This window comes from Sturnus vulgaris, chromosome 1 (assembly GCF_052056855.1).
Source record: "Sturnus vulgaris isolate bStuVul1 chromosome 1, bStuVul1.hap1, whole genome shotgun sequence".
Lineage (NCBI taxonomy): Eukaryota > Metazoa > Chordata > Aves > Passeriformes > Sturnidae > Sturnus > Sturnus vulgaris.
The window spans coordinates 136,602,837-136,629,988 of NC_142243.1; the positions used below are offsets into that span (position 1 = coordinate 136,602,837).

General features: G+C 40.8%; 1 protein-coding gene across 1 annotated transcript; it reads left to right on the top strand.

Moving 5' to 3' along the window:
- The first annotated feature begins 243 nt into the window (after window positions 1–243).
- BAALC (BAALC binder of MAP3K1 and KLF4) lies at window positions 244–25,747 on the top strand. Its single transcript, XM_014879377.2, has 3 exons — window positions 244–406; window positions 17,039–17,208; window positions 22,155–25,747. The coding sequence occupies exons 1-3, from the start codon at window positions 244–246 to the stop codon at window positions 22,257–22,259; spliced, it is 438 nt and encodes a 145-aa protein (XP_014734863.1). The 3' UTR covers window positions 22,260–25,747.
- The last annotated feature ends 1,405 nt before the right edge of the window (window positions 25,748–27,152 follow it).

A 27,152-nucleotide genomic window follows, 5' to 3' on the forward strand; every position in this document is an offset into this window, starting at 1 on the left:
AGGGGAGGGAAGAGGGTTGAGGGAGGAGAAGGGGAGGGGACAGCCAGGAGTCGGGGTGGGGAGCGGGAGAGGGACCAGCGGAGATAATAAAGCCGGGGAGAAGGGGTAGAAGGGCGAGCGGAGCCGGGGAGCGCTGGACGAGCGGGGATGGGGCTGAGAGCGTGAGCGGGGCCGGCGGGGCCATGGTGCCCGGCGGGGCCGTGGTGCCCGGGCTGCTGCTGTGGCTGTGAGCGGGGCGTCACCATGGGCTGCGGGGGCAGCCGGGCCGACGCCATCGAGCCCCGCTACTACGAGAGCTGGACGCGGGAGACAGAGTCCACCTGGCTGACCAACACGGACTCGGAGAGCCCGCCGCAGGACGGCAGCGCCGAGGGCCCCGGCCGGGAGCAGGGCGGCCCGCGCCCCGGTGAGTGCGGGAGAGGCGAGCGGGCACCGCGGGGAGGGCAGCGGCTGCGACACACGCTGTGTATGTCCCTACACACTGACTGTGTGTGCACCTACACACGCTGTGTGTGCCCGTACACACGCTGTATGTTCACCTACACATGCTGTGTGTGCTCCTACAGCCACTGTGTGTGTCTGTACGCACACTGTATGAGCACCTGCACACCCTGTGTGTGCCCCTACACACGCTGTACATACACCTGCACATGCACGGTGTGTGTGCCCGGGGGATGTGCGCCGATCCACCCGTTTTCCTGCTGTGAGGAGAATGCATTCCGCCCCTCTGGCCCCCTAGGAAATGCAGGCGCCCAAGGCTGCGCTGAAGCCGAGGCGGCTCGGAGCGCTCGGAGCGTCCGCCCTGCCCGGCCAGCCCCGCCGGGACCGGGCACAGTCGGGACCGGGCTGAGCAGGGAGCGGCCCCGGGACCGGGCACAGTCGGGACCGGGCACAGTCGGGACCGGGCTGAGCAGGGAGCGGCCCCGGGACCGGGCACAGTCGGGACCGGGCAGAGCAGGGAGCGGCCCCGGGACCGGGCACAGTCGGGACCGGGCACAGTCGGGACCGGGCAGAGCAGGGAGCGGCCCCGCCGCGCTCCAGGTCTGGGCTACCAGAGCTGGCTCGGGCTCTGGAGACCCGCTCACTGCGGTGCTCGCTACGAGCGAGAGCATATAGACGCCGTCAACTGTGGAGCAGCGTTATCAGGAGGGAAGAGAGCTCGGTCCTTGAAGCTCTTGCTGTGAAATACATCGCTTTTTCTTTTGCAAGACAAGTAACTTAGGAAATAAATTGAAATTAAGGAAGAAGCAGCTTTCTTCCATGCTATCTCTGATGCCTTCTGATATACAGAAGGTTGACCAGAGAGGGTGGGCTTCACAAGAGCAGACTTGTAAGTTTGAATTTCCCAGTTCTTGTCAGTATGCTACATCCCTAGTCGTGCACCTGAGGTGTTAGAGAAGTGGCAGATATGGGAAAGGGATTGAGGAGCTCTGATCTTATGTGAAGTTTAAAATTATTTAAGAATGATTGTGTATTGCAGCAGTATCTAGAAATCTCAGCCTAGGTCCAGAAATTCATTGTGCTAGATATTGCATAAATGGCTGCTGCCCAGAATAGATTATAATTTCCATATAAAGCAGTAAATGCCTATAGGCAGGTTCAGATGAAAAGAAGTGGCTTTCCAGACTTTTGTAGAAAGTAACAAAGCAGCAGGAAGGAAGGGCAGGAGTGAAAATTCACAAAGATGGGCATCACAGGCCAGGTGGAACAGGGACCACGACTCTCTGCTGACCAAAATACAACAGGCAGGGAGAAGTCACAAAGGGTCTATGCTGTACTCCTAAAGGCTAAAGAAAGACTCTGTAGGAGTCACATGGGAAATTATGAGAAATTGAAGGTGAATGGGTCTATGAAATATCATATTAAAGAAAATTATAAGGATAAAATTATAAGGAATTTAAAGAGGTTCAAAATGATGCTGACCAGTAAGTTCAAATGACAGGTAATAGTGTTGTCTCCAGCAGTGAAAGCTAAACAGAGCATTACCTTTTTACCCACACTTAGCATTAGCATTATCTTAGCCATGTTTATTTTGAGGTAGTGCCTAAACATCATAAACAGAAGCTACAGAAGCTAGAAGGTCCAAGATCTGACTCTGAATAGGAGGTAATAAAGAGGTAGATCAGTAAATATTCTTCCTAGAAGCATGTGATAATTGACTTTGTGTTTAGAGATGAGAATACCAAAGATAAGGAGAACAACACTTGAGACCAACAGGGACTGATGAGGGCATGAAAAGCTTTACAAGAAAACCTTGCAGAAGAAATTAGAAGGAAAGTGATGAGGAAAGGACAGAGTAGGATTTCTGTTAGGGCAATATTCACTCTTCAACGGGGCTGTGGTGGCAGCAGTTTAAGGAACCTGAGGAACACACACTGCTCCCAATTAGTGCCTCAAAAGTCATAAAGTACTTCATGGAGAGATGTAGTAGGGTAAGGTTTGAGGTAGGGAAGGAATAGGGATAAGGAGAGGTCCTCCAGGGACTAGAAACAGCACTTGAAGTGAATTTACAGATGGAAGGGAGAAGAAGGAGCAACTGGAGGGGCAAATGAGGTCAAGTATGGGTTTAAGACATGAAGAGGAAAACATGCCTTTATGGTAAGAACTGAAAATTACCTAAGAGTGAGGGATAAAAAGGAAGAGTAAGGGAGGGGACAAGAGCAGGATGGGAGAGATGGGGAACTGAGAGATGACGTTGGCACAAGTCAAGGTAGGAAGGCACTGTAACTGGGACACAGAAAGGGAGGAGGCAGCCAGGGAAGGAGGCACCAGCCAAACGAGAATGGGGAAAGAGGATGAAGTTCTCCTTTGACATTTTTCATTTGCAATAAATTGCAAATGAAGATAGAGACATAGAGATAGGACGGAAGAAATATTTTGGGAAAAGACAAAAGCAGCAAGAGATGGTTGTGATTGTCAACATGTCTCAGTTGTAGAAAAATGACAGAACTGGACATCAAAATGTAAACAGGAGTAAATCACTCCTGTGTGAAAGAATGCCGTGTATACAGAATCAGAGAGTGTAATAATGAGAAAGGGTTAATAGCTACCATATATTAAACTTAGTAATTTCATACCACCACAAATTTAATCATATGCTTCTCTTTTTTCAGCCAGTACATTTAGCTTTCTGTGCTCTCATTGGAACTATATGTATTTTTGTAGCCAAATGTCTGTATCTTTATCAAATATTTGTGAAAGCTTAAATATTATTAAATTAAAAGGCAAGTATTGAGGTTTTAAAATTTTCTCATTTGCTTTTCTATTTTTCCAATTTCTATTGATCCCTTCTTAGACTATTTGTTAATTTCCCCACTTGATTTTTTACATCCATTTTTTATAAAATGTATTGTAATCTCCCTGTTTTTTACAGGAAGACATACAGGACAGTATTAATTGCTGAAACATACCTAAAATAAGAGAGATGGTTTTAGATTCATGAGAAGTGACTTTGGTCATGAGAAGTCACCAACAGACACAAATATAGGTGGTTGTAGCTTATATAGTAATATATGTTATATAACTTAATAATGTTTCAGTACACTACTGAGGCTTTGGCAATGAGGAACAGGGCAAACAGACATGGATGAAGAGGGATAGAAAAGTAATAAGTAAGTTCATGAAGTACTGCAGGTGCTGGAATTGAAAGGTGTTTTCTGGAAGTTAAGTGTACGTGCTGTTCATAGGGTGAGTGGCTTCTGTGAGGGAGAAAAAAGGAAAGAATCACAGCGAGCCCTTACAATAAAGCAATTTCTTGGAAGAACATCCATTGCTATGTGAGCAAAGAACTTTTCACAGGACTGAGCTACTGCATAGGTTATAGCTGGGGGAAATAATAGACTACATGTCTGCTTAGTAACTGTTCCTTGGTCCTTGCAGCTCCCTGCACAAATTTCTTTCTATTTAGAGGGTCTGATTCAGCTAAGTGGAAGTGTTAGCAAAGTAATGACTTTCGGAGGAAGTAATAATCTATGGGTACAGATGAGTCCCCAGGGCAAGCGCCACAGGTTACACACAAACCATGGGGAAAAGGTTGAATGAGTAAAAAGCACACAAAACTGCCAAGTATTTTGGAACATGTTTGCACAACCTGTTGTATTATACTGGGATAACTTGCTGCAAAGTGTATGCATATGTATATTCTAGAAATTTAAGATGTACAATTTGCTAGCAGAAACCAGGACTCTAAAAGTACTCTATAAACACATTCAATATCAACTTTAACAAAAATTATTTTTATTTGTTTTAAAGGACGTTTAAAACCATCTTATTTCTACTTCTTTCTATTTTCAGTGACTAAGTCAGCTGCTGTATTCAATTATTTTTTCTTTATTCTACCTGAAAATGCCTCAGAGTGGATATGACATGTTGTCTTGTGATCAGAGAGACTTTACAATCAATTTACCCCATGGGCTGCAAGTGCCTTAGGACAGGATCTCTCCTTGCTGTTTTCCCACAGCAACCAGCACAGACCCCAGTCTTTAATAGGGATTGTTACTGAAATGAAAAAAAAGTAATTAATTTTTAAATGATGCTGCAACCAAGTAAAAAATAATTCTCTTGTATGAGAACTGAAAAGTTGAATACTGATTGCCTCAGGACTGACTTGTTCAGTTCCTCAACTAGGAAAATATTTGTTGATTTTTTTATCATTATGTGACCCACAGTATCAGCTAAAAAAATTTGCTTTTTATTCTTTGAACTTTACACTTTTTCCTTAGTGAAGTAATTTTTTTCTCTGAAACATATTAAAGAAAACATTATCCGTATTTCACACAGACTCACGTGATGCACTCAGAAGGAAAACTTGCTCATGGCATCAGCAAACATAACTGCAGTAAGTGGTGTGCCAGGAATGAAACCTGCAATTTAGGATCAGTGAAGACATTTGCAAAATAACTATGAAATGGAAGGGCAATCAAGTTGTAAAATAAATAGAGAAAATCAGAGGAATATAGGAGAAATTTTATCACTGCCTAGCAATCTGGCTGGCTAACAGTTTATCTTGCATAATTGCCCTAATATGCTTGTGTGTTTATGAATGATTCTTGTTCTGCTCTCTGGGGCTAAATGCCTGGCTCATGCTGCTGCTCCACTGAGTTCGGAGTTCATAAAACTCCGGGACGCTTTATGGACCAAGCTCACGGCGTGCACCTAGGCTGGGGTCACGCCTCGGTGTGCAGAAGGCGGCGTTCCGGAGGTCACCTTTCACAGGGAAGTTTAGGGCGGTCAGTTTTGCGTGGTTTGCGGCAGAGCCGAGGGCAGCCGCAGCCGGGGCCGGGATGTGCGAGCATCAGTTGCCGTGACAACAGCGACTGGGGCGGCTCGCACCGCGCTGCCGTCATCCGCGCCCTCCTTCTCCAGGGGTACGCCAAGTTAAGAGCTTAACGGAAATAAATAAACGAGCATCAGGTTGTAAATTAACAGCCCGCTGCAGCAGAGTGTTCTTCGTGAATTGGACTGCAGAAAAATATTTAATAAACCATCTGGTTTAGGTCAAGAGGTAAAGAGGGATCAGTGCTTTACCAGGATCTCTTTGTGCTCTTATGCCAGTATGTTCTTTTATTAATGGGTTGTTTCAAAATCTGGTATGTTTAATAAACAACTCTAACAGTCATTCTGATGTGATACTTCCAAGAGATAGCCTTATTGCAGCTCAGAATTACAGTAAAAGTGAATAAATGCAGCTCTTCCTGGACTGTAGGCATATTGCAGCAATTCCCTTTCCATCTTAGCCCAGACCTTGGGTATAATAATGTATTGTGTTTGCGTGGCAATGTTTTGTAGCGGGAGCAGGGTTGGTTTTTGTGACAAGCTGCTAGAAGCTTTCCCCACTTCCCTTGGAGCCAGGCAGTTCCAAGATGGACCCACCACTGGCCAAGGCAACAGTGGTGGCACCTTTGGGTTAACATATTTAAGAAGCATGGGGGGAAGAACCTACAGAACAGCAGCTGGAGAGAGGAGTGAGAATACATGAGAGCAGTACCTTTGCCATTTCCCACTCAACATGTCGTTGTGGGTTGGCCTGGGCCAGATATCAGGCACCCACCAAAGCATTCGCTCACTGCCCTCTACAGCTGGACAGAGGAGAGAAAGTTTAATGAAGGATTCATGGTTTGAGATAAGGACCGGGAGAGAAATCATTTATTAAATACTGTCACTGGCAAAACAGGCTCAACTTAGTGATATGAAGAGAATTTACTACACTAAAAAAAACAGAGCAGGACAATTATAAAAGAAACCCTTAAAAATACCTTCTCCCCTTCTCCCCATCCCTCCTTCCTTCCTAGCTCTACCTCATCCCCCAGTAGCTCAAGGAAGCAGGGAATGGGGGTTATGATCAGTTCACCACCTGAGGCTTCTCCTGCTGCTCAGGGAAAGGAATCCTTCCCCTGCTGCACCATGGGGTCCCTCTCATGGAGACAGCTCTCCATGAACTTCCCCAATCTGATTCCATCTCACGAGAAACAGCTCTCTGTGAACTGCTGCAAGGTGAGTCCATCCCATGGGCAACAGTCCCCCAAAACTGCTGCAGTGTTCCAGGGGGTGCAGTCCTCCAAGGACAGACTGCTCCAGCCTGGCACCAGGGCCCCCTCTCTCCACGGGCCTCCCACAGGGTCACTGCCTCCTCCAGGCATCCACAGCTCCAGCATGGGTCTCCTCCACAGCTGCAGGTGGATCTCTGCATCCCTGTGGACCTCCATGGGCTGCAGGGGCAGAGATGCCTCACATGGGCTGGCTGCACCATGGTCTGAGGAATCTCAGCACCAATGCCTGGAGCACCTATTCCCTCTCCTTCTCCACTGACCTTGGTGTCTGCAGAGTTGTTCCTTTCACATATTCTCACTGTGTTCTTCTCTGGCAGGAAAATCACCACTATGCTACAACCTTTGGATTTTCTTCTTAAATCTGTTATCACCATTTCTAATTGGCCCATCCTTGGCCAGTGCCACGTCCATCTTCTGGACCATCAGGGATTGGCTCTGCCAGACATGGAGGAAGTTTCCAGCATCTTCTCACAGAAGCCACCTCTGTGACCCCCTTGCTACCAAAACCAGGCCATGCAAACCCAGTACATCATAGATTGAGGTTTGCTCAGCACAGAAGCTGATCAAGGATTACAGTATTGGCCTAAACCGGTATTTATTGCACCACAAGACAGAGTTGAAATTATTGGAAAAAAACAGACTCAGATGATAAATACAACTTTTTGTAAGGACCATATTTTTCAGCCCAACCCTAGCTGTTAATTCTTCTATTCCATACATTTTCACCTTTGCTGTCATTTGAGAGTGCAATTCTGGTTTAATTTCACATTTCTGTTAGAAAATGGCACTGATACATATTTGGCCCATCAAATCATGGTAAGCAATCTACCCCACCAGCTCTGGAAGTATTTTTAAATTAATTGTTTTTTAATAAATATCCACTGCCATAAAAAAGGATGCATCCTTAGAAAGCAGAGCTTAAGTAAAAGTGTCAAAGATACTTGGGAGATGAGAAATTTTCTTCTATTATGACCCTTCAGCTTGCTGTCTGTGAGATGTATCAGAGTCAATAGCTGGAAAAACTTCCATCTTGTTTGAGAGTGGGTGGTTCAGATGCTGCATGGAGCCTCCTGAGTGGTCCTCGTGTCTCAGGTGGGAGCAGCCACCTCTCCCCCTGTGACAGGAAGGGAGGGCAGGGGCTGCACAGGGTTCTCCAGATGCTTCCTCCTTCCCCAGCAGCCTCTTCATTCATTGCACTGTCTGCCTCTGGGATTTTCTCAAAACACTGCAAACCCAAACCATGATAATCTTCCCACAAAACCTCTCAGGCTTTGATCAATATCCATGTAGTTAGTGGCCAACAGTCTTGATAAGCCCTTCCTATAGTCTAAAGCAGATCTGCTAGGATTGATCGCCCACAGTTTACCACAGTATAATAATTTAGCAACTGATAAAGTAAATTTACAAAGAATTTCACATACAGGAACACTTGAATTACATGAAAGCTTTCCCAGCTGTCACAATACCAGAAAGCAGAAAGGCTGTTGAGCATCAATAGAGCTGATTTACAGGAGAGATTAATTGGAACTGTCTTTCCAAATTACTTCCATGTGGAAAAAAACTTTTTTGCAGCATTGAAATCTTTAAAGGCAATAATATTCTTAGTTAATGAGAGCCAAAAGTCTGTCATTAACTAAAGGAAGAGGTTTTATTCTGTCACTGCAGCAGGTGGTGGGGAGGAGGGATGGTGAGAGAGGGAGAGTGTCTGAAAGAGTTTGAGCAGGAAAACTGAGTGATGGTTTTGTCAATGGCAGATCCTGCCTGCAAGATGCTGAGAAGGAAATTGCTCTGCAAAATCAATCTTCTTGTGGAAATAGCACTCTTTCCACCATTCCAGCCTTTATAACCTGATTCAGGGCATTTCAAATCTGTTTTTTCTTTTCCTTGGCAATGTATTTACACTTTCTAGACAGTTCTAAATCTGCTTTTTCCAGTTTAGGAATGTAGAATTCACAGCAAACAGTTAAAAATTGAATTAGCTTTAAGTGAAGATTCCTGCCAACCTCAAAGTAGAAGTGCAATGTATTGCATACAGGACACACAGTTCATAGTGCAGTTTACCTCGTTGCTCATTTGATTAAAATTTCCAAAATTTCAATATTAAGCACATATTGCAGCAATTAATCACTGAAGTTACAGAAATCTCTCTCTTTTTTTAAACTGTAATCCACTCTAGAAATGTATCTCTTCATAGAAACAGAAATTATATTGCTAGTTCCAACTTTTTTTTTCCCTTCAGATGTTCCTGCAGTTTAAAACAGATTACAGTTAAAAGAAATATGGGATTGAAAGTTGAGTTTTATTTTTAATTGAATCTATAATAGGTAAGACTCAGAAATGGAATTATCAAAGCCAGCAGTTTATTGTAAGGCTTTATCTTTGACCTGCACCAAGCAGCCCTCTTTTTACTTTTACTTTTTACTCTTTTCTGGAGTACAGGACCAGATCTCTCTGGCTGTGTGGTGAGTGCAGACATTTTTCAGCAGTTGTCTCACATGGAACAAGTGGCTTGGTCCTTTGCTCTGTGCAAAGAAATAATGCAATAAGGCAATTTTATCTTCTGATGAATACATTAGAAATTAAAATACCAGTCTGCTTTCCTAGACTGTCACAATGCCTTTTGTGTTCTGTTTAGGAAAAATACAGGTTAAAAGTAAGTCAAAGGGGCAGATGAAGGAGTGGTATTTTACCAATTAACTTGGGCAACTGGGAGCTATGAGGCAGGACTTTGCATTTTCAGTTTTTCCTAAATTCACTGAGCCCCTCTGCATTGCTGTTTGTTTAACTGAGCCTAACATTTTAAGCAGTTGATTAAAACGAAGCAATATTGAGCCTCGTTCCTTCTGGGAGATGAGAGATTTAGGCTAGATGGTTTGGATGCATGCTAACTACTGAAGAGAAAAATAACCAGCCCTTTCTTTATTGACTGACTGAAATATTTTGATTGCAGATTTTTTACCAGTTTCCTAACAGTGTATATAGTTGTATTTCTGTCTCTGTACATTTTGTCTGGATATTGTCCTCACGTTGTAATTTTCCTTTTTGTAAACTGCTAGCATTTCCCAGGTGGGCCATCAAAATTGTTTCAAGCACTTGCAGTACTAAAAGCATGAATATCTGACATTTGCACAATGCTGAAGCCTGAGTGTTTTCTGAGTGTTTACACTGTGTGTGGAGAAGATGGAAAAAATGCAATGGATTTATCTAGAAGATGGTTGATGGCTGATGGCATAAAGTTCTAAGGTAGTTACTGCTTTCATTTTAGGGTGAACACTAAATGTGAGTGATGACTTTTTCACATGAATACAGATACTTCAAAGCCAAAGCACTTTATGATCATAGTCACACTATGAACCAATTAAGTCAGCAGTACCTTTCTGTATATTCATGGTTGGGAATGCCACCTGGCCCAGTGGACTTCCCTGAGTTCATTCCCACAAGGAGCATACCTTTGGGTTATTGAGACTGAATTTACCTCTTTCCAGTGGCTGACATTTTGCCTAAGCCTTTGTAAATTATCCCAGTAGTCAATCACTATTTTTAAAAATAAATGTGCAGTGTACTACTTGGAACATTTAACTTCATGTCGAGCTGTTGAACCTTGGTAAGCAAAACCAAAGAGTCATTTCAGCTTGCATTTCATGTACCTTTATGAGAATTTATATTTAGTCTGCCTAAATAATTTTTGCTGCTCCTTAGTGTGATTAATTGAAATGATGCATTTTGCTCATCTTAAAATTCCATGTGTGATTAGCTAGGTAATATGAATTATAGTCATGCTTTCCATGCCGATGTTGGAAATTAGTCTAGATCATAATGAGAGATGTTTTATTACCACATCCCAAAGAGGAATGAAAGCCCAGGTAAAGGAGGGGGAAAGAGATGTGGACACCTCTAATCCACTGGTGAGAGCAGGGTAGATGCTGCAGTGGGAAGGGTAACAGAGAGGGCCGGCAGCCTGCTGCTTGTTTCCCATCTCACACAGTTCTCTCCTGTAAGGAGAACTTCTTCCTTGGCATTTTAAGGATGAGTTTAGACAGGAACTGAGCCAAAGGCCAGCACTTTTGGAAAACAGGCTGATTTGCCATATTTTGGACCCCTGACATAAGGTATTGTGCATGGAGTGTACAATTTTTAGCATGTATTTTTCATGGGCTTTACTGAAGCACAGCCAGTATATTTGCATGTGAAAAAAACAAATAACCCCACTCTTTATCCTTCTAAAATCCAGTATTATGAAAAGCACTTCAGAACTTTACTATTTGTATGTTAGTTTTTCAGTATGGAGGAAGGAGTGATCTGTTTCTGGCACATCATGTGGCATTGTTTAGTTGCTTAATCCATTCTGTGTCATTATTTTCCCAGGCAAAAGATGTACTCAGCTGTCAAGGTCTTCCAAAATTTTGCTGGTGCTTATTCCAAAATATAGTGATTTTTTTTTCTATCTTGTTCCAGTTAGCAAAATATGTACCTTCATGCATTAAACTCTGTTGTCTTTCTGGCATTAAGTCCTTGCCTAGCACCATGATTACAATTCTCTCAAGTTTACCTTTTTTATCTTCCCTTGATGATCAGGCCAATTCCCTTTAATTCATCGTCTGGAGTCTATTTGCCATGTAGAACCCTTTGTCTGGAGTTTTGAAATGATCACACATTCATTAAAGAGTGTTGCAGCATGCTTTTCTTATTCAGAATAAATATAAATTTTATATTCACCTTTATTTCACAGATATGGTTGCAACACTGTTAAATTTGTTTACAAGATAGTTATACTGTGATCCTGTATCACAATTTGAAATTGAAATAGACCAATATGCAAAGATTTAGCATCTGCATGTACTTGTGAAGTTAGGCCATGCAAGTGATGTGAAGGTTTGCAGCTTGAGAGTTTGTGCTTTGGGTTGAGCTCACTTCAAATAAGCATCCTCCTGTAAGTATGGAGGAAGGCACAGAGCTCCTGGCTGCCTCCCCACAGCAGCAGTGTGCCTGGGCATGGCTCAGCCCTCCCTGCCTGGAGACAGCTTTGGAGAGACCTCCAAAATGTGTGGAAAATGCAAATGTGTTTGCTGTATTTTGCTTCACTGTCTAAAATTTATATCACATTAGAGCTCAGAGAAATCATTCTGGATGCTCTGAATGTCTGGGAAACAAATTTTTTGCATTATTGTATTTACTGACACAAAACATTGTTTCTAATGATATTTTCCTGCTGCAGCAGGTCATCCCTCTGTAAATCTGGATCCTTCATCCTAGCTCACCAGCCCACTCTCTGCTATGCCTGAAAGTTTCTAAATTGTTTCTTGTTAGGTAAAAGAGCTATTGCATATTTCCTGAGCATCTGGCCTCATCCCTGAGGCTACTGCTTTGGAGGAAATGACTTAAACCTGACTTTTGTCAGAGCCTCCACTCCATTTTTAATTGGATCCTTGCTATGTCTTGTTTTTGCAGCAGAAGCACACACCAGCCCTGCAGATGCATGGCTTTCCCAAAAATATATGGTTTCAAATCAGGAAAGTAGGTAGAGAAAACAGATGTTTCTGTGCTTTCTGTACCTATTAGCACTCTGTAGCGTTAAATGCAAGAAACTTGGTGATGATTGCAAACACAGATTTCCTCTGGAAGCACCTGTAGGTGGTGATAATATTTTTCATTTGTCTTCACTCTGAGATTTCTCAGAGTCTATCTTAACAGTGCAGCATCTTTAAAAAGGCAGGCATTTTCTAAACCAGCATCTTATGCAGTATGCATGAGATAACAGCCTTGATTAAAAAAAAAAAGAAGTTGCTGAACTAGAAAATTGAACTCTACTGGTTTGCTGACTGGTAGTCAGTTTCAAAGGTATAAATCTAGCTAATCAACAGCTACCTGCTTTAAACAACTGCATTCTTGTTATTCCATGACAGAACACATGACAGCACAGGTTCTCGTGGGTACTGGGTCAGATCTGGAGAACATTTGGGTCAGAATTCATGTCCTGTGTTGGTCACTACCTGTTGCTTTAAAATAAAGTGACAGAATACTGTGGCAAACATACATAGAATCATTTTCTCCAAAAGTAGTTGATTATTTTGGCTAAGATTAACTTTGTCTCATTACTACAAGGCTTCATGCCCTGCCCAGACTTCTTGACAGCATTAGCTACTGCAGCATTGCTGATTTTCTCAGTCACAGACATTTTCAGGTCATCTTGAATCTTACTAAGATTCACTCTTTTGATGAAGTTTGTGCAGGAGATCCAGGCAGACCTACCTATGTGTTATTTGTGGTTTGAGAACCTTCCTGTAGTCCTGATATTTAAGGACTACAAAATTATGCCCCCTAGATCTCTTTTCTGTCTCTCTGTGCCAGATGTCAATCCATGACACTACTTTGCTTTTTAGACCAGTTTTACTCTCACAAACAGAATTAATTACGTGATTTCCCCCCTTTTCACACCATCTTTATGCAAAGGTGATACAAAAATCTTCATACAAAAATCTCCTTAGAAAGAGCTAAGAGTAAAAATTTCCTCTCCTCTTTATGAGATACTGTCATTAAGAATAATTTGAATTCATAGGTGTGACCAGGCTGTATGAAGAACTAGAGCAGCATGTATGCAATGTTTGTCCTTGGTTTTGTTATCATTAGTGTTGTCATTATAATAAAAGAAAATAGAAAAAAAAAATGGGTCTAATGTCTTAAATTTTCACTCTATATTTTACATTTTCACTGACTTCTCTGTGATGAACATGCTATTTACTAAAATTATTCTTTTCAAAGCTTTTCTAGACAGCTGCCTCCCCATGTAAATGTGTATGTGGGGGAGGTTTAGAGCGACATGATTTAAGCATTTTGAATGGACATTCACTTGCAAGACTGTGAGCAATTTTTCAGACTGCAATTTTAAATATCTGTCTGCTAAACTACAGAACTGGGATGATGTTGTCTGACAATTTATGAAAGCTCATTCAAAATTTAAGAATCATTGTGTTTGTTTTGTTTTATTGGAGAGCACACCAGCCTAAGCTGCTTTCAGCTGCCTGTTCTGATTGCTGTGCTACCTCCCAAGTTGTGCCAGTCTCACTGCTTGCGTCACTGGGGGAAGAATAAAGTGTAGGATTGATTTCAGTTTAAAACAACCCTTTCTTCCCATGATGGTGCTGAAAAAAACATTTGTCAAACTCCAGCCTAAAGGATTTCTATTGGTCTGGTAAGAAAGGCAAGACTTAGTGTGCCTGTGCAGCCCAGCAAGGGAAGAGGAAGGTGCTGGTAAACATTGCCATGGGAGGACAAGTTCTTTTAGGCTCACTTTGTGCTGGAAAGGTAGACTTGGATCTGTGAGCAATGGGGCTGCTGCAGGGGGGTTCTCCCTGTGGCCACTGGGAGAGAACTCGTGTGTGTTCCTCGCAAATAAACCTGATTACATGCAGTGAAATATCTGGCACTTGTCATCCATTCCTCCAAACCTCAAGCAGCTATTCCTGAGGGAAGGTTCACCATCACATTGGTGGGCATTTAATAATCACCCAGAAACCCAGGTTTTGGGAATGGAGCCTTGAGAATATTGTAGCCTTGCCAGTTCATTTGAAAGTAAAATATGTGTATTTGACAGAGCATTGAGATGAGATCTGCTGTTCCCCCGGCCTAAAGAGGCCCACAGACTTTTGGCAGGGGTGCCATGAAAGAGATGGGAATGAAAACAGAATTGCTGAACCTGTTCATTTAAATGTCTACAGTGATTTAACAACACTGATGTAAACTGAAGCTCTACCATGAAAGACCAAGGAGATTACTTACCAAACCCCTGCTGTGAGAATGGCATAAATATCTCAACAGTTTGCTTGTTTTAAACCACACTGAGACAAGACCCTTTGTATTGACACCCTGCTGGCTTGTAAATTCCAGATAGTACACAAGAGACTTAACTCCTCGCTTTTGTGTACTGTGGCAAATCCTAAATAGCAATGCAAAAAAATTTCCTATTTTAAAAGCAAACATATGTTCCTAATCCTTTTTTTAACATCATCTCTGTTTTGTAATCATCATTTTGTGTTATGTATCTAGTATATAAAATAGATGTTGATTTGTGGATTGCCAACAGATCTCGTGCTCTTAACACCACTGCTTATGTATTCTCACTGTAATTTCTTCTTGGTGTTCATACATAAGAGCAAGTCACTGAAGCTATTAAACTGTTATCTGCTGTCTAAATCATCTATTTGCTTATGAAAACGATTTCTAAAATAGTTTCTTATCTTCAGAATAGCAAACATATTACCGGATAAAATAAAAAATCTTTTTGCCTAGTATTGGTGACCACTAGGTCACCCATCTGAGAATGTAGTAGTGATAGTAGAAGGTCAAATATTGATACCTGGTTTATATTTGAAAAGTATATTGTATAAATATTGCAAAAAAAGTCACACCTCTATAATGCAGGATGGAGCAATTATGCTCAAGCTGCAAACTAAGAGACAAAAAATGAGCCAGATATACCATTTTCAGGATTGAGATTTTCCATTATCCTCTGGAAATGGAGTCATGCAAGAAAACTTTTTTCTATGCAGGACCAAAAGATGCAACATAATCTGATAAATGAACAATTGTACTTAATAACAAAATGGCTTTTTAGCACACAGCTGTTTCACCAGACAATTTAGTCAGAGGCCAGATGGCCAAAGAGACACATGGTGGAAAGTAATTTCATAGGATGACTCCACAGAAGGAAAAACTCATAATTTGGATGTTTGAAAAGTCAATGACTCAATTAATGGAATTAGTATGCAATTCCTAGTGCAGTTTGCCTGTTGGAAGCTGTGCTCAAGCTTGATGTCAGAGCTCCACTGCAAGGTGAAGCAGTGGATTCCTGGCTGAGCTCTGGCTCACTTGGCTCTTTGCCTCTCTGTCTCCCTTCCTGACACTGGCTTTGTCTGCAATATCAGTCTGTGCCATTTACTGCCCTGCACCAAGTCGTTCTTGGCCTCTCCTCTGGCCCTGTGGAGTGATAGGAAGAGGTAAGACCTAAAGCATAAGTACGTGGGGAATTTTGGGAGATGCAGGATAGGTGAGGTTTACTGTTGCCTTACTGAAGTTGAACCTAAATTAGACGAGAATGACATCAGTTTTTATATCTAGCAGAAAAGGCATTTTCCAAAGACAGAAGTATTTTTTAAAAAATAAATTATAATATTTTCGAGTTTCAGCTCATTTTTTCTATCAAAAACTAGTTACCACCCTACAAGTTAAAGTGTCTTTGGAATACTCTGCCTCCATCTTCTGACTGCTCAGGGAAATGCAGTGCCTAGTTTGTGTTCAGACTTCTTAACTCACAGAATCATAGAATGGCTTGAGTCAGAAGAGATCTTAAAGACCTTTTATTCTCACAAAATTTTATATATTTTCAAGACCAAGGCTTTGAATATTTGGGTGAAACTTTATTGAATCCAGGCATTGCCTTTGCTAGCTAATACTGACAAATGTTGCTTTCTACTGACAAATCATCTTTTTTTACAGATATCTGAAAAAGAATTCAGGACTTTGTTTCCTTTTTAATATCTTTAACACAGCACTTGAATTCCTACCTAATTAATACAGAAGGTTTTGATGACACGATGTCGCTTCATACAGCATCGGTTTGTCATTGCTTTTCCACATACTTTTTTCTCACTTAGTGTCTGTGACTCCTTAATTTTTCTGGGTTTGATACCTGCATTACCAGTTAGGAGATTTGCCTTCTTTGTTCCTCTTTTAACATTAGGCTCTTCATAAATAAGCTTTGAGAGAAACTAAATTGAAAGCAACAGTCATGCATCTCAATTACTCCTTGTATTTGGATTTCAGACCCAGTGTTGCAACCAGATGATGAGTGCTCTGCACTCACCATCAATGACAACTGATTTTTGTTAATGCAGTAAGATAGGAAAATTCATTTATGCTGTCCAATATCATATTGTACGATGCATATGCATCCACATAGCTAGAGCAGAAAGCAAATTACTTATTTATTTGATTGCTGACAGATAGAGCAACGTGAAATAAATTTCTTAACTTCAAATGAAAAACTATTCAAGGCAAGGCTATGCACAGAGCAACCCTTCAACTCATATTGGTCTCATCTATCATGCTCACATCTAACCCCTTCATTTCCCAGAACTGGAACAGATTTAAGGGGGCCTTCTCTGGGTCTTAAGTCCAACTCTCAGTCACATGTGTAGAGAAGTCACTGGAGACTTGCAGGTGGCAAAAATCTACTGATATGCTGCACTCTTTGACTATTTTTCCAAGTTTTCTGAGCCAATGTTTCACAGAGCTGTGGACCACAAGAAAAAGGCCAAGTGATGTCAAATGTGAGGATGAAGATGCCACAGGGAGGTAGACTGCCCTCACTGTGGTACTGTACCACACCTAGAATCACTGACACAATCACAAAATGTGGCAAAATAGGGGGATGCCAGAGCCAGCTGCAAATTGCTCCTCAGTATTAATTGCCCAATTCCATGTGTCCCTACTAGGTCTTCTGGAGGATGGGAAATTGGCTCACACAGGTGTATCTACAGCATCAGCCACAGCTGGAATGCTGAACGCTGAGAAGAGGAGCAACTGTGGCTCTCAGTGTGCAAACCCCATAGCCCACGGCATGGGAGCTACAACACAGAGACAGAATGGCTTCAGGACCACAGAGGTACGAGTGCAATTATGTTTCCTAATGCCCAGCAACTAGCTTCAACTAAGTTACTTTTGTGATAGCCTTTCTCTTTGCAGTGAAACTGTATGTAATGTCTTGAGATATGAGAAAATGGTGCCAGGCTGCACTACAGTCGTGGCGAGACTGAGCTGAGCACCTCTGGCAATGCTTCATGCCTGAGCAGCCACAGAATCTATGTTTTATTTGCCAGTCAGAGTGACACACACACTTGCTCCTGTAAAAAAAAATCCCACTCTCATGTCTTTCCAACTCAGTCCAGCTGTGGCATGTATTGAGCAAACTGTTCAGGTTAATTATCTGAAAAGGAACATGTTTTCTCTTAATTGCTGTTATGCTTAAAATATGTGCACTGCACGAACCCTGGTTCATTCAAAGCTGGACACAAAGCTTGAGAAAGTCAATGGGTGTCTTTTCAATAACTTCAGTAGGCTTTGGATCAGATCCTGCCCCCTTTCCCCCCTCACTTATATGTTGTGTACATTGTATACATTTTAAGAACAAGGCTTTGGGGCTATACCAAAGACCAGCCTTCTCCTGTCACAGCTCCTACCCACCTACCTGCCTCCTACAGGTTTCCACTTGCTGCCCTGTTTGCATAGCAGCTGCTGAGCTGCTGCAGATGAAAGAAAGCCAAAATCTATGGCTGGTTTATTGCTTCCTTGGTTTCTCATACGAGAAGGTGTTAGCTAAAAATTTGGGGAAGGGAGACTTCCTTATTTTCTGGGGTATCTGCAGATGTAGCAGACAAAGTCCTTTACATGGCCCTTGGCATTTCTTGGGGAATCTCAACTTCTACTTTGAGAAGTGCTTGCCATGCTCTTGTTGCTGTTTCCCCTCCTCTTTCAGGGGATTCTCCTCTTACTACAATATAATTTAATTTCACATCTGGATAGAGTGAGACTGTAAAAGTTTGGCAATCACAGAATGTGTAGTCATTTCTGAATTCCCTGTGGGAATCTGTCAAATGTACATTGCACTCCCTTCCGGGTGAGCATGAACTGAGCCTTGAGGTGTTCCCAGAGTGGAATCATAAACAGCATCTTTTACATCTGCCCTCCATGAATAGGATGCTCCCTGAATTTGCATTACCGGTTCCACAAAATTTGGCACAGCAGAAGTTAAAGGTGTAATATTGGCATTTGGTTTCCTGCAGACAACGGTGAGTGGCCACTGTCCTCTCAGCTTTTTCACCATTCTCCAAGGGATGCAATTGTTTTTCTTATCTGTACAATGCTGGCTAGACTGGCAAATTTCTTATGCATAATTTTTACCTTTTCTTCCATTTTTTGCTTTATCTCCTTTTCATTCTGTAACTGTTTGTGCAGCTGCTCAGTTTCCAAAGATAGTAACAATTCAGTTGTTTTCCTGCCCTCTATTTCCTCTCTCAGATTTTTTTTCAGTCTTCTATGATTTTTTCCTACCTAATTTCTCCAACAATTGTCTTTCTCTATGCTCTGCTGAAGCGAGTAGAATCTTAAAATTACCTTTCTTTTACAAGTTATATGCTTGTTTTGGGGTTTCCAATCTTTCTTTTATTTCCCTCTCAAAAGCCAGTGATGACTTTAATACTCTATTTTCTGATTTCAAAGCAGCATGTTCTATATACAATATATTTGAGAGAAGGACTCTTCGATTCCCTTTTGCATGTCAGATTAACAAGCTTCCAATACTGCACAAATAATTGCTTTTTCTTTCCAGAATTTTTGGGCCCATTCCTTGCCTGCCTGGGAAGGAGCACATTCAAACTTCTGTAACTGTTTATCCATGACAATCCTGCTGACTACACCAATTCTTGTGTCATGTAAAAAATTAGAAAGGGGAGGATCCCCCCCTTTCTTTCTGTGTTTGTCTGCAGATGTAGCAGTGCAATCCCTGATGCAAAACCGGCATTGCACTGTAAGTCTGGGCAAATTCAGTGAGACTCCACATTCACAGTTAGTGAAATTTCTTGCCTGTTGGACAGAGTAAGGTCCACAAACTGAATGCATAAGCAGTAGTTTTGCTGTGGAATAAAGCTTACCTGACAGGTGTCCCCATGGGGGAGGAGAGAGTACAGCCTGTTAACCACCCCAGGGCACAGAGGTAGAGTCTCCTCTGACCTCCCTCCCCTGTTAAGTCATATTTTATTGTTTTCTTTGAAGGTGGAGGAAAAAAGTTTCAATTGAAATAATTTCACACTTAAATGGAGTTTGAGTGATTTTATATACATGTAAAGATTGTACACATTTTACTTTGTTAGCATACGTGGAGCATGAAAAGGAATATATATTTTCAAGTTCAAGCACATTTCATGTTTTGGTCACCATTTGGGTCATTCCTTTGGCTTAATTCCCATTGGTTGCATTGTTTTAAACAGAGAATGACTGCAACACCTCTGTGCAATTCTATCCTTTGTTTCTTGCCTCTCAGACATGAAACAAGCTCCCCTGCTGTCCCTGCTCTTCAGGCATGCACAGTTTGTTTCTGCTGAATTACTGCCAGTGTGGGCCTCCTCCTCACTGAGCTTAGTCTTTAGACAATTTTCCACTGAAAGTGCCTCAGCACAGCATGTGGCAGAACTGCTACAACCACCCTATAAGAAGTTGTCCCATCTTGGGAGTCACATCCTTAAACCAAGGGGTGTGAGCAAATGAAAAAGGGAATTTGGATTGAACTTAGCTTGCATTTGCTAATACACAACACATCAGTACATGTCTATTTATTTTATATCTCCATAGTATTATTATCTTTTGTGTTGCAAAAGATAATACAAAGGTATTGTACAAACAAATTGTATTGTTGTACAAAGGTATTCCACAGCAGCAAGACATCTAGAGCCATGGGATTTCTGTAAATGAAAAGCTCAAATGCTTGTCATAGCCACTAGCCCACAGAGAAATTTTAATTGGTGAGGTTGGATATGGTTGAACAGAACTACGTAATTATTAATCCAATTTGAAAAAGACTTGGTCACAATTGATAATTACAGTGTGTACCTGTCCTACTGTTCGAGAAAATTGTCTAATTTTGTAATCGAATGGAAAATTACTTCTGTACTGCACTCAGTAGGAAGTATGGGCAAATTCCCACAACGTATTAATAATGTGAGTGTTGACTGTAATGGTACTGCTCAGTCAAGCGTGGGTTCCTGCCCTGAAGCCCCAGGACACTGAAGATATCCTCCTGCATTTTCTAGTTGAGATACATTCAGTGACATGTATCTGTGCTGTTGCAGCTCAGTGGGAAGAAAATTTCTGATGATAATGAAAGCATTTACATTATTCTCCATCATCTACATTATAGATGTATTTACATACACTAATGCAGGTGCATAAGAAAGGAAGTTGCCTACATGTCTTATCGTCAAAAAAGAAATATACATGCCTAGAGAGAAAGTGTAGTATCTAATTTAGGCTCCAGCTCTGGTCTGCCATTCTGCATCAGGGAACCATAAGATGAGCACATAATGTGAACACCTTAAGTTTAGATGCCTAGAATTGAAAAGGTGCTTATCCCCTGCAGCTCAAAACGTACCCATTTTATTTATCTGAACATTCGCATTGACTACAGCTTTTCTTTTATCTCGACATGCTATAGAATACAGTGAAATGCAGCACATGGTGCTCTTGGAAGACTTGGATTGTGCCATCAGCCTGTGGGCTAGCAGGGCATAAATCATGTCACCTCTCTGTTTCTCACTTTCTCCTGCATCAAGCTCTAAAGCAGCCATCTGCTTTATCCCTTGATACTCGGTTATGACAGGGTACAACTTGTGCTGCTGAAAGGGAAAAGGTTTGACACGGACTGGAAACTTTAATATCCTCTCATTACAGTAATGTCAAAACAGTTTAGAAGTAAAAGATGATGATGAAGATGGTAATAAAGGAAGGAGTGCAAATACCAGTGAAAGTAACAGGTTGATCAGGCATCTCTCCCAAAAAAGGTGGTATCCAGATTATGTCCCTGACTGCCAATAATCTGGTTTGATTTTCATTATAGTCTTTGGCAAGTACTTGCATGAACAGTAGCACTGGGGGAGCAGATAGCAAAGGAGCTGGTGTATTTAGGCTGCAGAAACATGAAATAATACACAGCAGCAAATTAACTCCAGGTGTTGCTGTGTGATAAATATGAACCTTCCACTTACGTCAGTGTCTGAACTGTATCAGACATTGTTTTACCTGGCACTCTTACCATGTAAAAAATGCCTAATTTACCTGGCATTCATTACACTGACAAATAGTCTCACAGAACAGTGGCAATGCAATAATCAAACCCACCTAACTCAGCTGTGTGTCTCTATCAGCCCAGATCTGGGTACTCTTTGTTAGACTCATCCAGTTTCCTGTGCTTTAAAGTGTGTTGCTTATGGCAACAAGCAGACAGTCTGGGAGATGGAAAAATATAAATTTATATTAGGGATGCAGTTGCATGCCTCAGACAGACTGACTTTTTTGAATATTGAAAATAAAATGGTGGACCTCTGAAAGGTATATATTGTGCTTGGGTCTTGTATGCAGGCAGATGTAAGTGTTACTTTAAAATTATATTTTCACATCAGAAACATAAAATCAAGTACAGAAAATTCTGTCTCAAGCTAGTGATGCACTATTCACAGTGACATCAAAAGGAAACTCTAATTTTCACTTCTGGGCTGAAACCAGATTTATTTGCCCTGCTTTTATAGTACACACATGCAGAGATGATAATTACAGGCAAGAAGGTTGATCCAAAGCCTACGGACATCCACTGCCTTTATAGCAGGTACAAAAGCTTGTGTCCACAATGAATGAGGAAGCTGCTCTGCATCACAGAGGGATGTGAGGGATGCTGGAGACATTCTGTTTATTAAGTAGAACTGTTTTGGTATATTAGGGGTTAATCATCAATGACTCTTTCTGTTGTCATCGTGGAACTCACTGTACTGTTTAAAACTCTCACAGAGTAAATGGGACACACAGAAAACATCCACACAAGAAGTCACCATTAATGTTACAAAAGGCATCAGACAAAGTGACAGAAGAAAAACAAAGAATTGTGCCAATTAATGAAGAAAATTGCAGGTGAGGATGGACTTAACAATGCTTCACTGCACTTTAAATGTCAGTCACTGAAGACATGAAGATCTCTAGGTGTTCCAGGTTGAATAGAGCAGGCAGCTGCTACTGAGTGCCTCCAGAAGCAGGGCTTGTGGAAACCAGCTGCAAGCACTGCAGGATCTTCAGATGTTGTTTGTCTAAAGTAGTGGCACTACACAGACATACATAGAAATTCACAACATTTTTTTTTTACTAACTTCTATGTTATCCCTTGTGTCTGTCCTGTTCTGCATTGCTATTAAGATGAGGCTGGATAATAAGGGGTACAGCTCATCACAATTAAAACCAAGAAATGAACAAATGAATCTGCATTTTCAGTCATAAAGGGGTTTTGAGTGTGCACATTCAAACCCACAGAGTTAATTTAAAGCATTCACATTTTTTAAAACACAAACCCAGACATCTCAAGAAAATGAGACTAAAGCCTAGTCTTCCATTAAATCTCTTTTCAACTATATATATAGGTTATATATAGTTGTCATACAGTAGTGTTTTAATATATTAAACTTTCAGTTACTTACTTTTAATTTATTGTTCATATTGGCATAATTTTGGTCTTAAAAGTAGTAACTTTCATATTGAACAGCCTTACTTGAAGGTCCTAGTCTTAACTGGTAAGTAGAGTTATAGCTACTTGGTTGTTTTATAAATATCCCTTTGATGATGTTGAAGCCCAGTCTGACTTAGAAAAAGTTACCACTAATATTACATGAAAATAACCACAATTTTTAAAGCCATATTCTAATGTCAGTTCAAAAAATTAACTTTCTTTGATAAAATATAATTAATTCACTGTGCAGAATTTATTTAATACATTGTGAGCATCCTGTACCACATTAATCCATTATTACAATAAATATATATCTAAAAGGAATATAAATGATCAGTATAGTAAAGTCTTAGAATTAATTCAACATATTACTTCTTAATATGGAAGTAATATTATATATTCTCTGTGGGTTTGCATGTTTATGAAGATAAAAAGAGATAAATTTATTTGCCTCCCCTATCAGGCATATATATGGATGTATATATAGTATCCTCAAAGGGCCATTTAAAAGAACTACTCCAAACAGGCACACAAGTGGAATATGAATAGGATTGTGAACTGAACCATGGTTTATTCTGTATTAGGATCATTTTAATAGCTTGCTGTTTAGGTGTGCAAGTTCCTTTCCTTGTTGTACAACAAGTCTATGCAATAGGAATTGTTCATTAATTACTCCAACAAAAAGGCAAACTGGAATCCAGAGTTAGAGCCAGAATTTTGCGTATCATAGCATATTCTAAAAGGATTTACTGGCAGAGAGAGTGCAGTATAAACTTGAATGATACAAGAAAGCTACAGAAAGTGAATAATGGTCATGACGTGTTTAAAGGTAAAAAGGATTTTGAAGGAAGACACAAGGGAAGGTTTGTTGTGTAAGAAGCTGTTCCAGAGGTTGTGGCCTTGGGTGGATACCACATTAGAGTGAGTAGATGCAAGAACAAAGAGTCCTGGCAGTGAGGTTATTTATTAGCTAAGAAATTATTTAGTGATGATGTGCTGACCATCTGTGTCAGAAGGCTGGGTCACACCACAGAAGGAAGGCCATGAACTGCATGGCACATGAAGCAGCCCTGGCTCATGCCAGCAGCCATCAGGGAGGCAGCTCTTGTATGGTGAGCATGAGATGTGACAGGATGGTTTGCAGGAGATGGCCTGGGTACACAATTATCTGGGCAACAGCACAGGCTTTGCTCGTGCTGATCCCATCCCCCTGCAGGGTGGCAGCTGCAGAGTGGTGGATGCTGCCTGCCCTGGACTGCTCATGATAGTCCTGAGCTACTCCAAGATCCCTGAAACCTGCTTATATCCTGAAACTTAACTTTATGACATTCAAAGATTGGATCCAACTTCTGTGGTAAAAGCCATGTTTTAGTAACAAGCAATTTTATACACACTCCTCATCTAATACATTGCTGTTCTTACTCATTAGGCAGTAACTGAAAATGTCCTAGGTGGTTTCTTAGTGTTTGATGTGCAAATTTCCAATGACCTTAATAAAACTAAGAGCATGTTGTGGAGATGTGGATCTTACCTCTGCACACAGATTGGGATATACTTATGTTTACCTTCCTTCTACTAGAGATACCCACCAGTAGAAACAATGAATTTGTTTATAAAATAATGTACCATGCCATATAATTAGGGTGACGGAATCTAATCTATACCACTTAAGACAATTTAAAGTCCTCATAATAGATTCCCATGCTGGTTTTAGTGGAAGAAAAAAGCCCAAAGAATCATCTGGACATTTTCACTCCAGGCGGCCTTCTTAGAAATGAGGAGTCTTATTTACAGGGTCTGCTCTTTGAGCATCACTTTTCAAATATAAATGGCTCAAAGACATCAAATAAAATAATCATGTTAAAAGACATGGACTTTCAGATAAAGGACCCGTCTTTTATGCCAGGATTTTTGAAACGCAATTTTCCCCAAAAAGGCATTATTGCCACATAATTTGTTTGCTGTCCCTTGGCTGCACATGAAGATTTCCACAGGTACACTGAAACAACACACCTTCTGCTGGAATGATTTGCCAGCAGATGATGAGTTCTTATGATTTATCTAAGTTCATATTTTAAACAGAAAGGAACTTTGTCATGTTTCCACAATTTCAACACAATATATACATAGGATTTTCCTATATAGCTTGATATATCTTCTTCCACTATGTGAGAAATGGAATAATTCAAAAGAAAGAGGATATTGTCTAAAGAAGAGAGAGGATTTATAATTACCAATTCATCATGAGGCAAATTAGTCTTCTCAAAGACTCAGTACAGTTTTACCTTGCACATTCCTTCATCTTCTCCCTTATGATTCCTTAATGTATTTAATCATTTCAGCATCACTGTAGGACATTGACTGGAAGACACACATTTTTACTGTGTGACTGAAATGATTTTGTACTGACAAATATAGGAAACTAAAATTATTGTGTAAGCAATATATGAATACTGTGTTAAACATGCATTCTTATTAGTTAAATGACTGAAGTTTCATAAAAACCAGGACACAGGTATTTTTTATCTTCCTAGTATGTTCATACACATAGATATTTATTTGTGCATGTCTCTGCATGTATATATTGTAATGTCTTTAGTGTGTACTTCTGTAGTTCAGGCACATTTTTTTGAGAATCTTTAATTTCTGTTTGTAATTCTGATACCCAAGTGTTAATGTTTGAACTGAAATCTGTTTTACATGCCTTATGAAAAGAATGAGCTATATAATTTGTGCACAGAAATTGTATTTGAAAAAGCAGACTTAGTTTTATTTACAAATATATCTAAATTCAAACTAGACTAACGGGAACACTTTTGTGGTCTCTGCAAATTGATGAAGATTGACCTTAAATTTGAAAATGAAAATAAAGAAAAATTTTAAAGTGTCTGTTTATTACTCCATGTATTTCACATTTCTATGTTTGTGGTTGGGTTAGCTTTTAAAACTGAGATCAAACAGTGCAAAGGTATAATGAATGGTTCCCACATCTGCTATTCATGGAATCAGAATATTTCTGTATCTGACGTCTTCAGGTTGTGGCTCATGGACTGTTTGGTCATATGAAAGAAGGTAAAATACATATATTCCCATAAGAAATTGGTGTATTTGCCAAAGAGGGGTTATGAGGTCAAAATACAGGTATACCTCTGTAATTATAAATGGGACAGTTTGTGGTTGCTGTCATGCTAAAGTGGAAGACACTGGGAATCTGAGACACTTTCTCTAGTAAGATGCCATGAGGCAACTATGAGGCAACTAGAATACATAGCTAATAAAACAGCTCTTATTCCTGCCTGAACTGAAGAGTACAGGATGGAAAAGTAGCTGTAGTGCTGTTTGACCTCTGCCATAGAAACAAACTCATAACTTTTACAGATGACATTTATAATTTTTTCCAAAATTGCATGAAATTTTCATTATATTTTTCCTTACTACCAGAAAGGCTCTTGCTGAAATATCATCTCCATCCTAATTGTGTGTGCCTCGGGTGTTGCCTGACAAGTAGTTTGCTCTCTTTGATTCCTGGCCAGGATGCTGACACACAACTGGTTTGTTTCCTGTGGAAAAGGAAGAATAATATCAAAGGAATGGCTTTCAGATGTGCCAAAAAACAAAAAGGATTTAGGGACACAAGGAAGCCATAGTCCAGCAGTCAGGTGTGTAACAGCCCATGGGAACCCTACAAACAGGATGCTTCAAAATCTGGGATTAGACAGTGCCTTGCAAGTGGAGCCTTTGTTGGTGCACGACTGACTGTGGGGGGTTGGCGGGTGTGTGTCTTGTTGCAAGTGAAGCCTCAAAGCTTAAATTTGATGGACTCTATTCCACTTGTGCCTCTGGGGAATATTTGCTGAGATGGCATTTCTAAAACTAATGCTTAGGAAGTGCTACATGAGCTACAATAATGTTTAGGCAGTGCGTCCACAGCTCTTTTTATTTCATTGTGAAGCAAATATTTTGAAGAACTCAATACACTGGAGTGCTTCAAAACTAAACCTTCACTGTCCTCAGGCCAAGTATCCCTCATTGCACCAGTGCCTTCTCAGGTGCCTCCTGTCCAGATTGGCTCAGTGAAGCATGTGGAAAAGGTGCTAACAAGAAATAAGATGTACTCTAAGATGCAGGGAGGAAAGTTCTCATTCTGTCCTGTTACCACTCTCCAGTTTTCAAATCCTTCAGGCTGATTTTCATTTTTTTTTTTCAGGTAGCCTGTGCATATTATCCATAGTTAAAAGCCATTCTTCTGGCCTTTGGTAAACTAATGGCCAAACTGGGTCATTAATATAAGA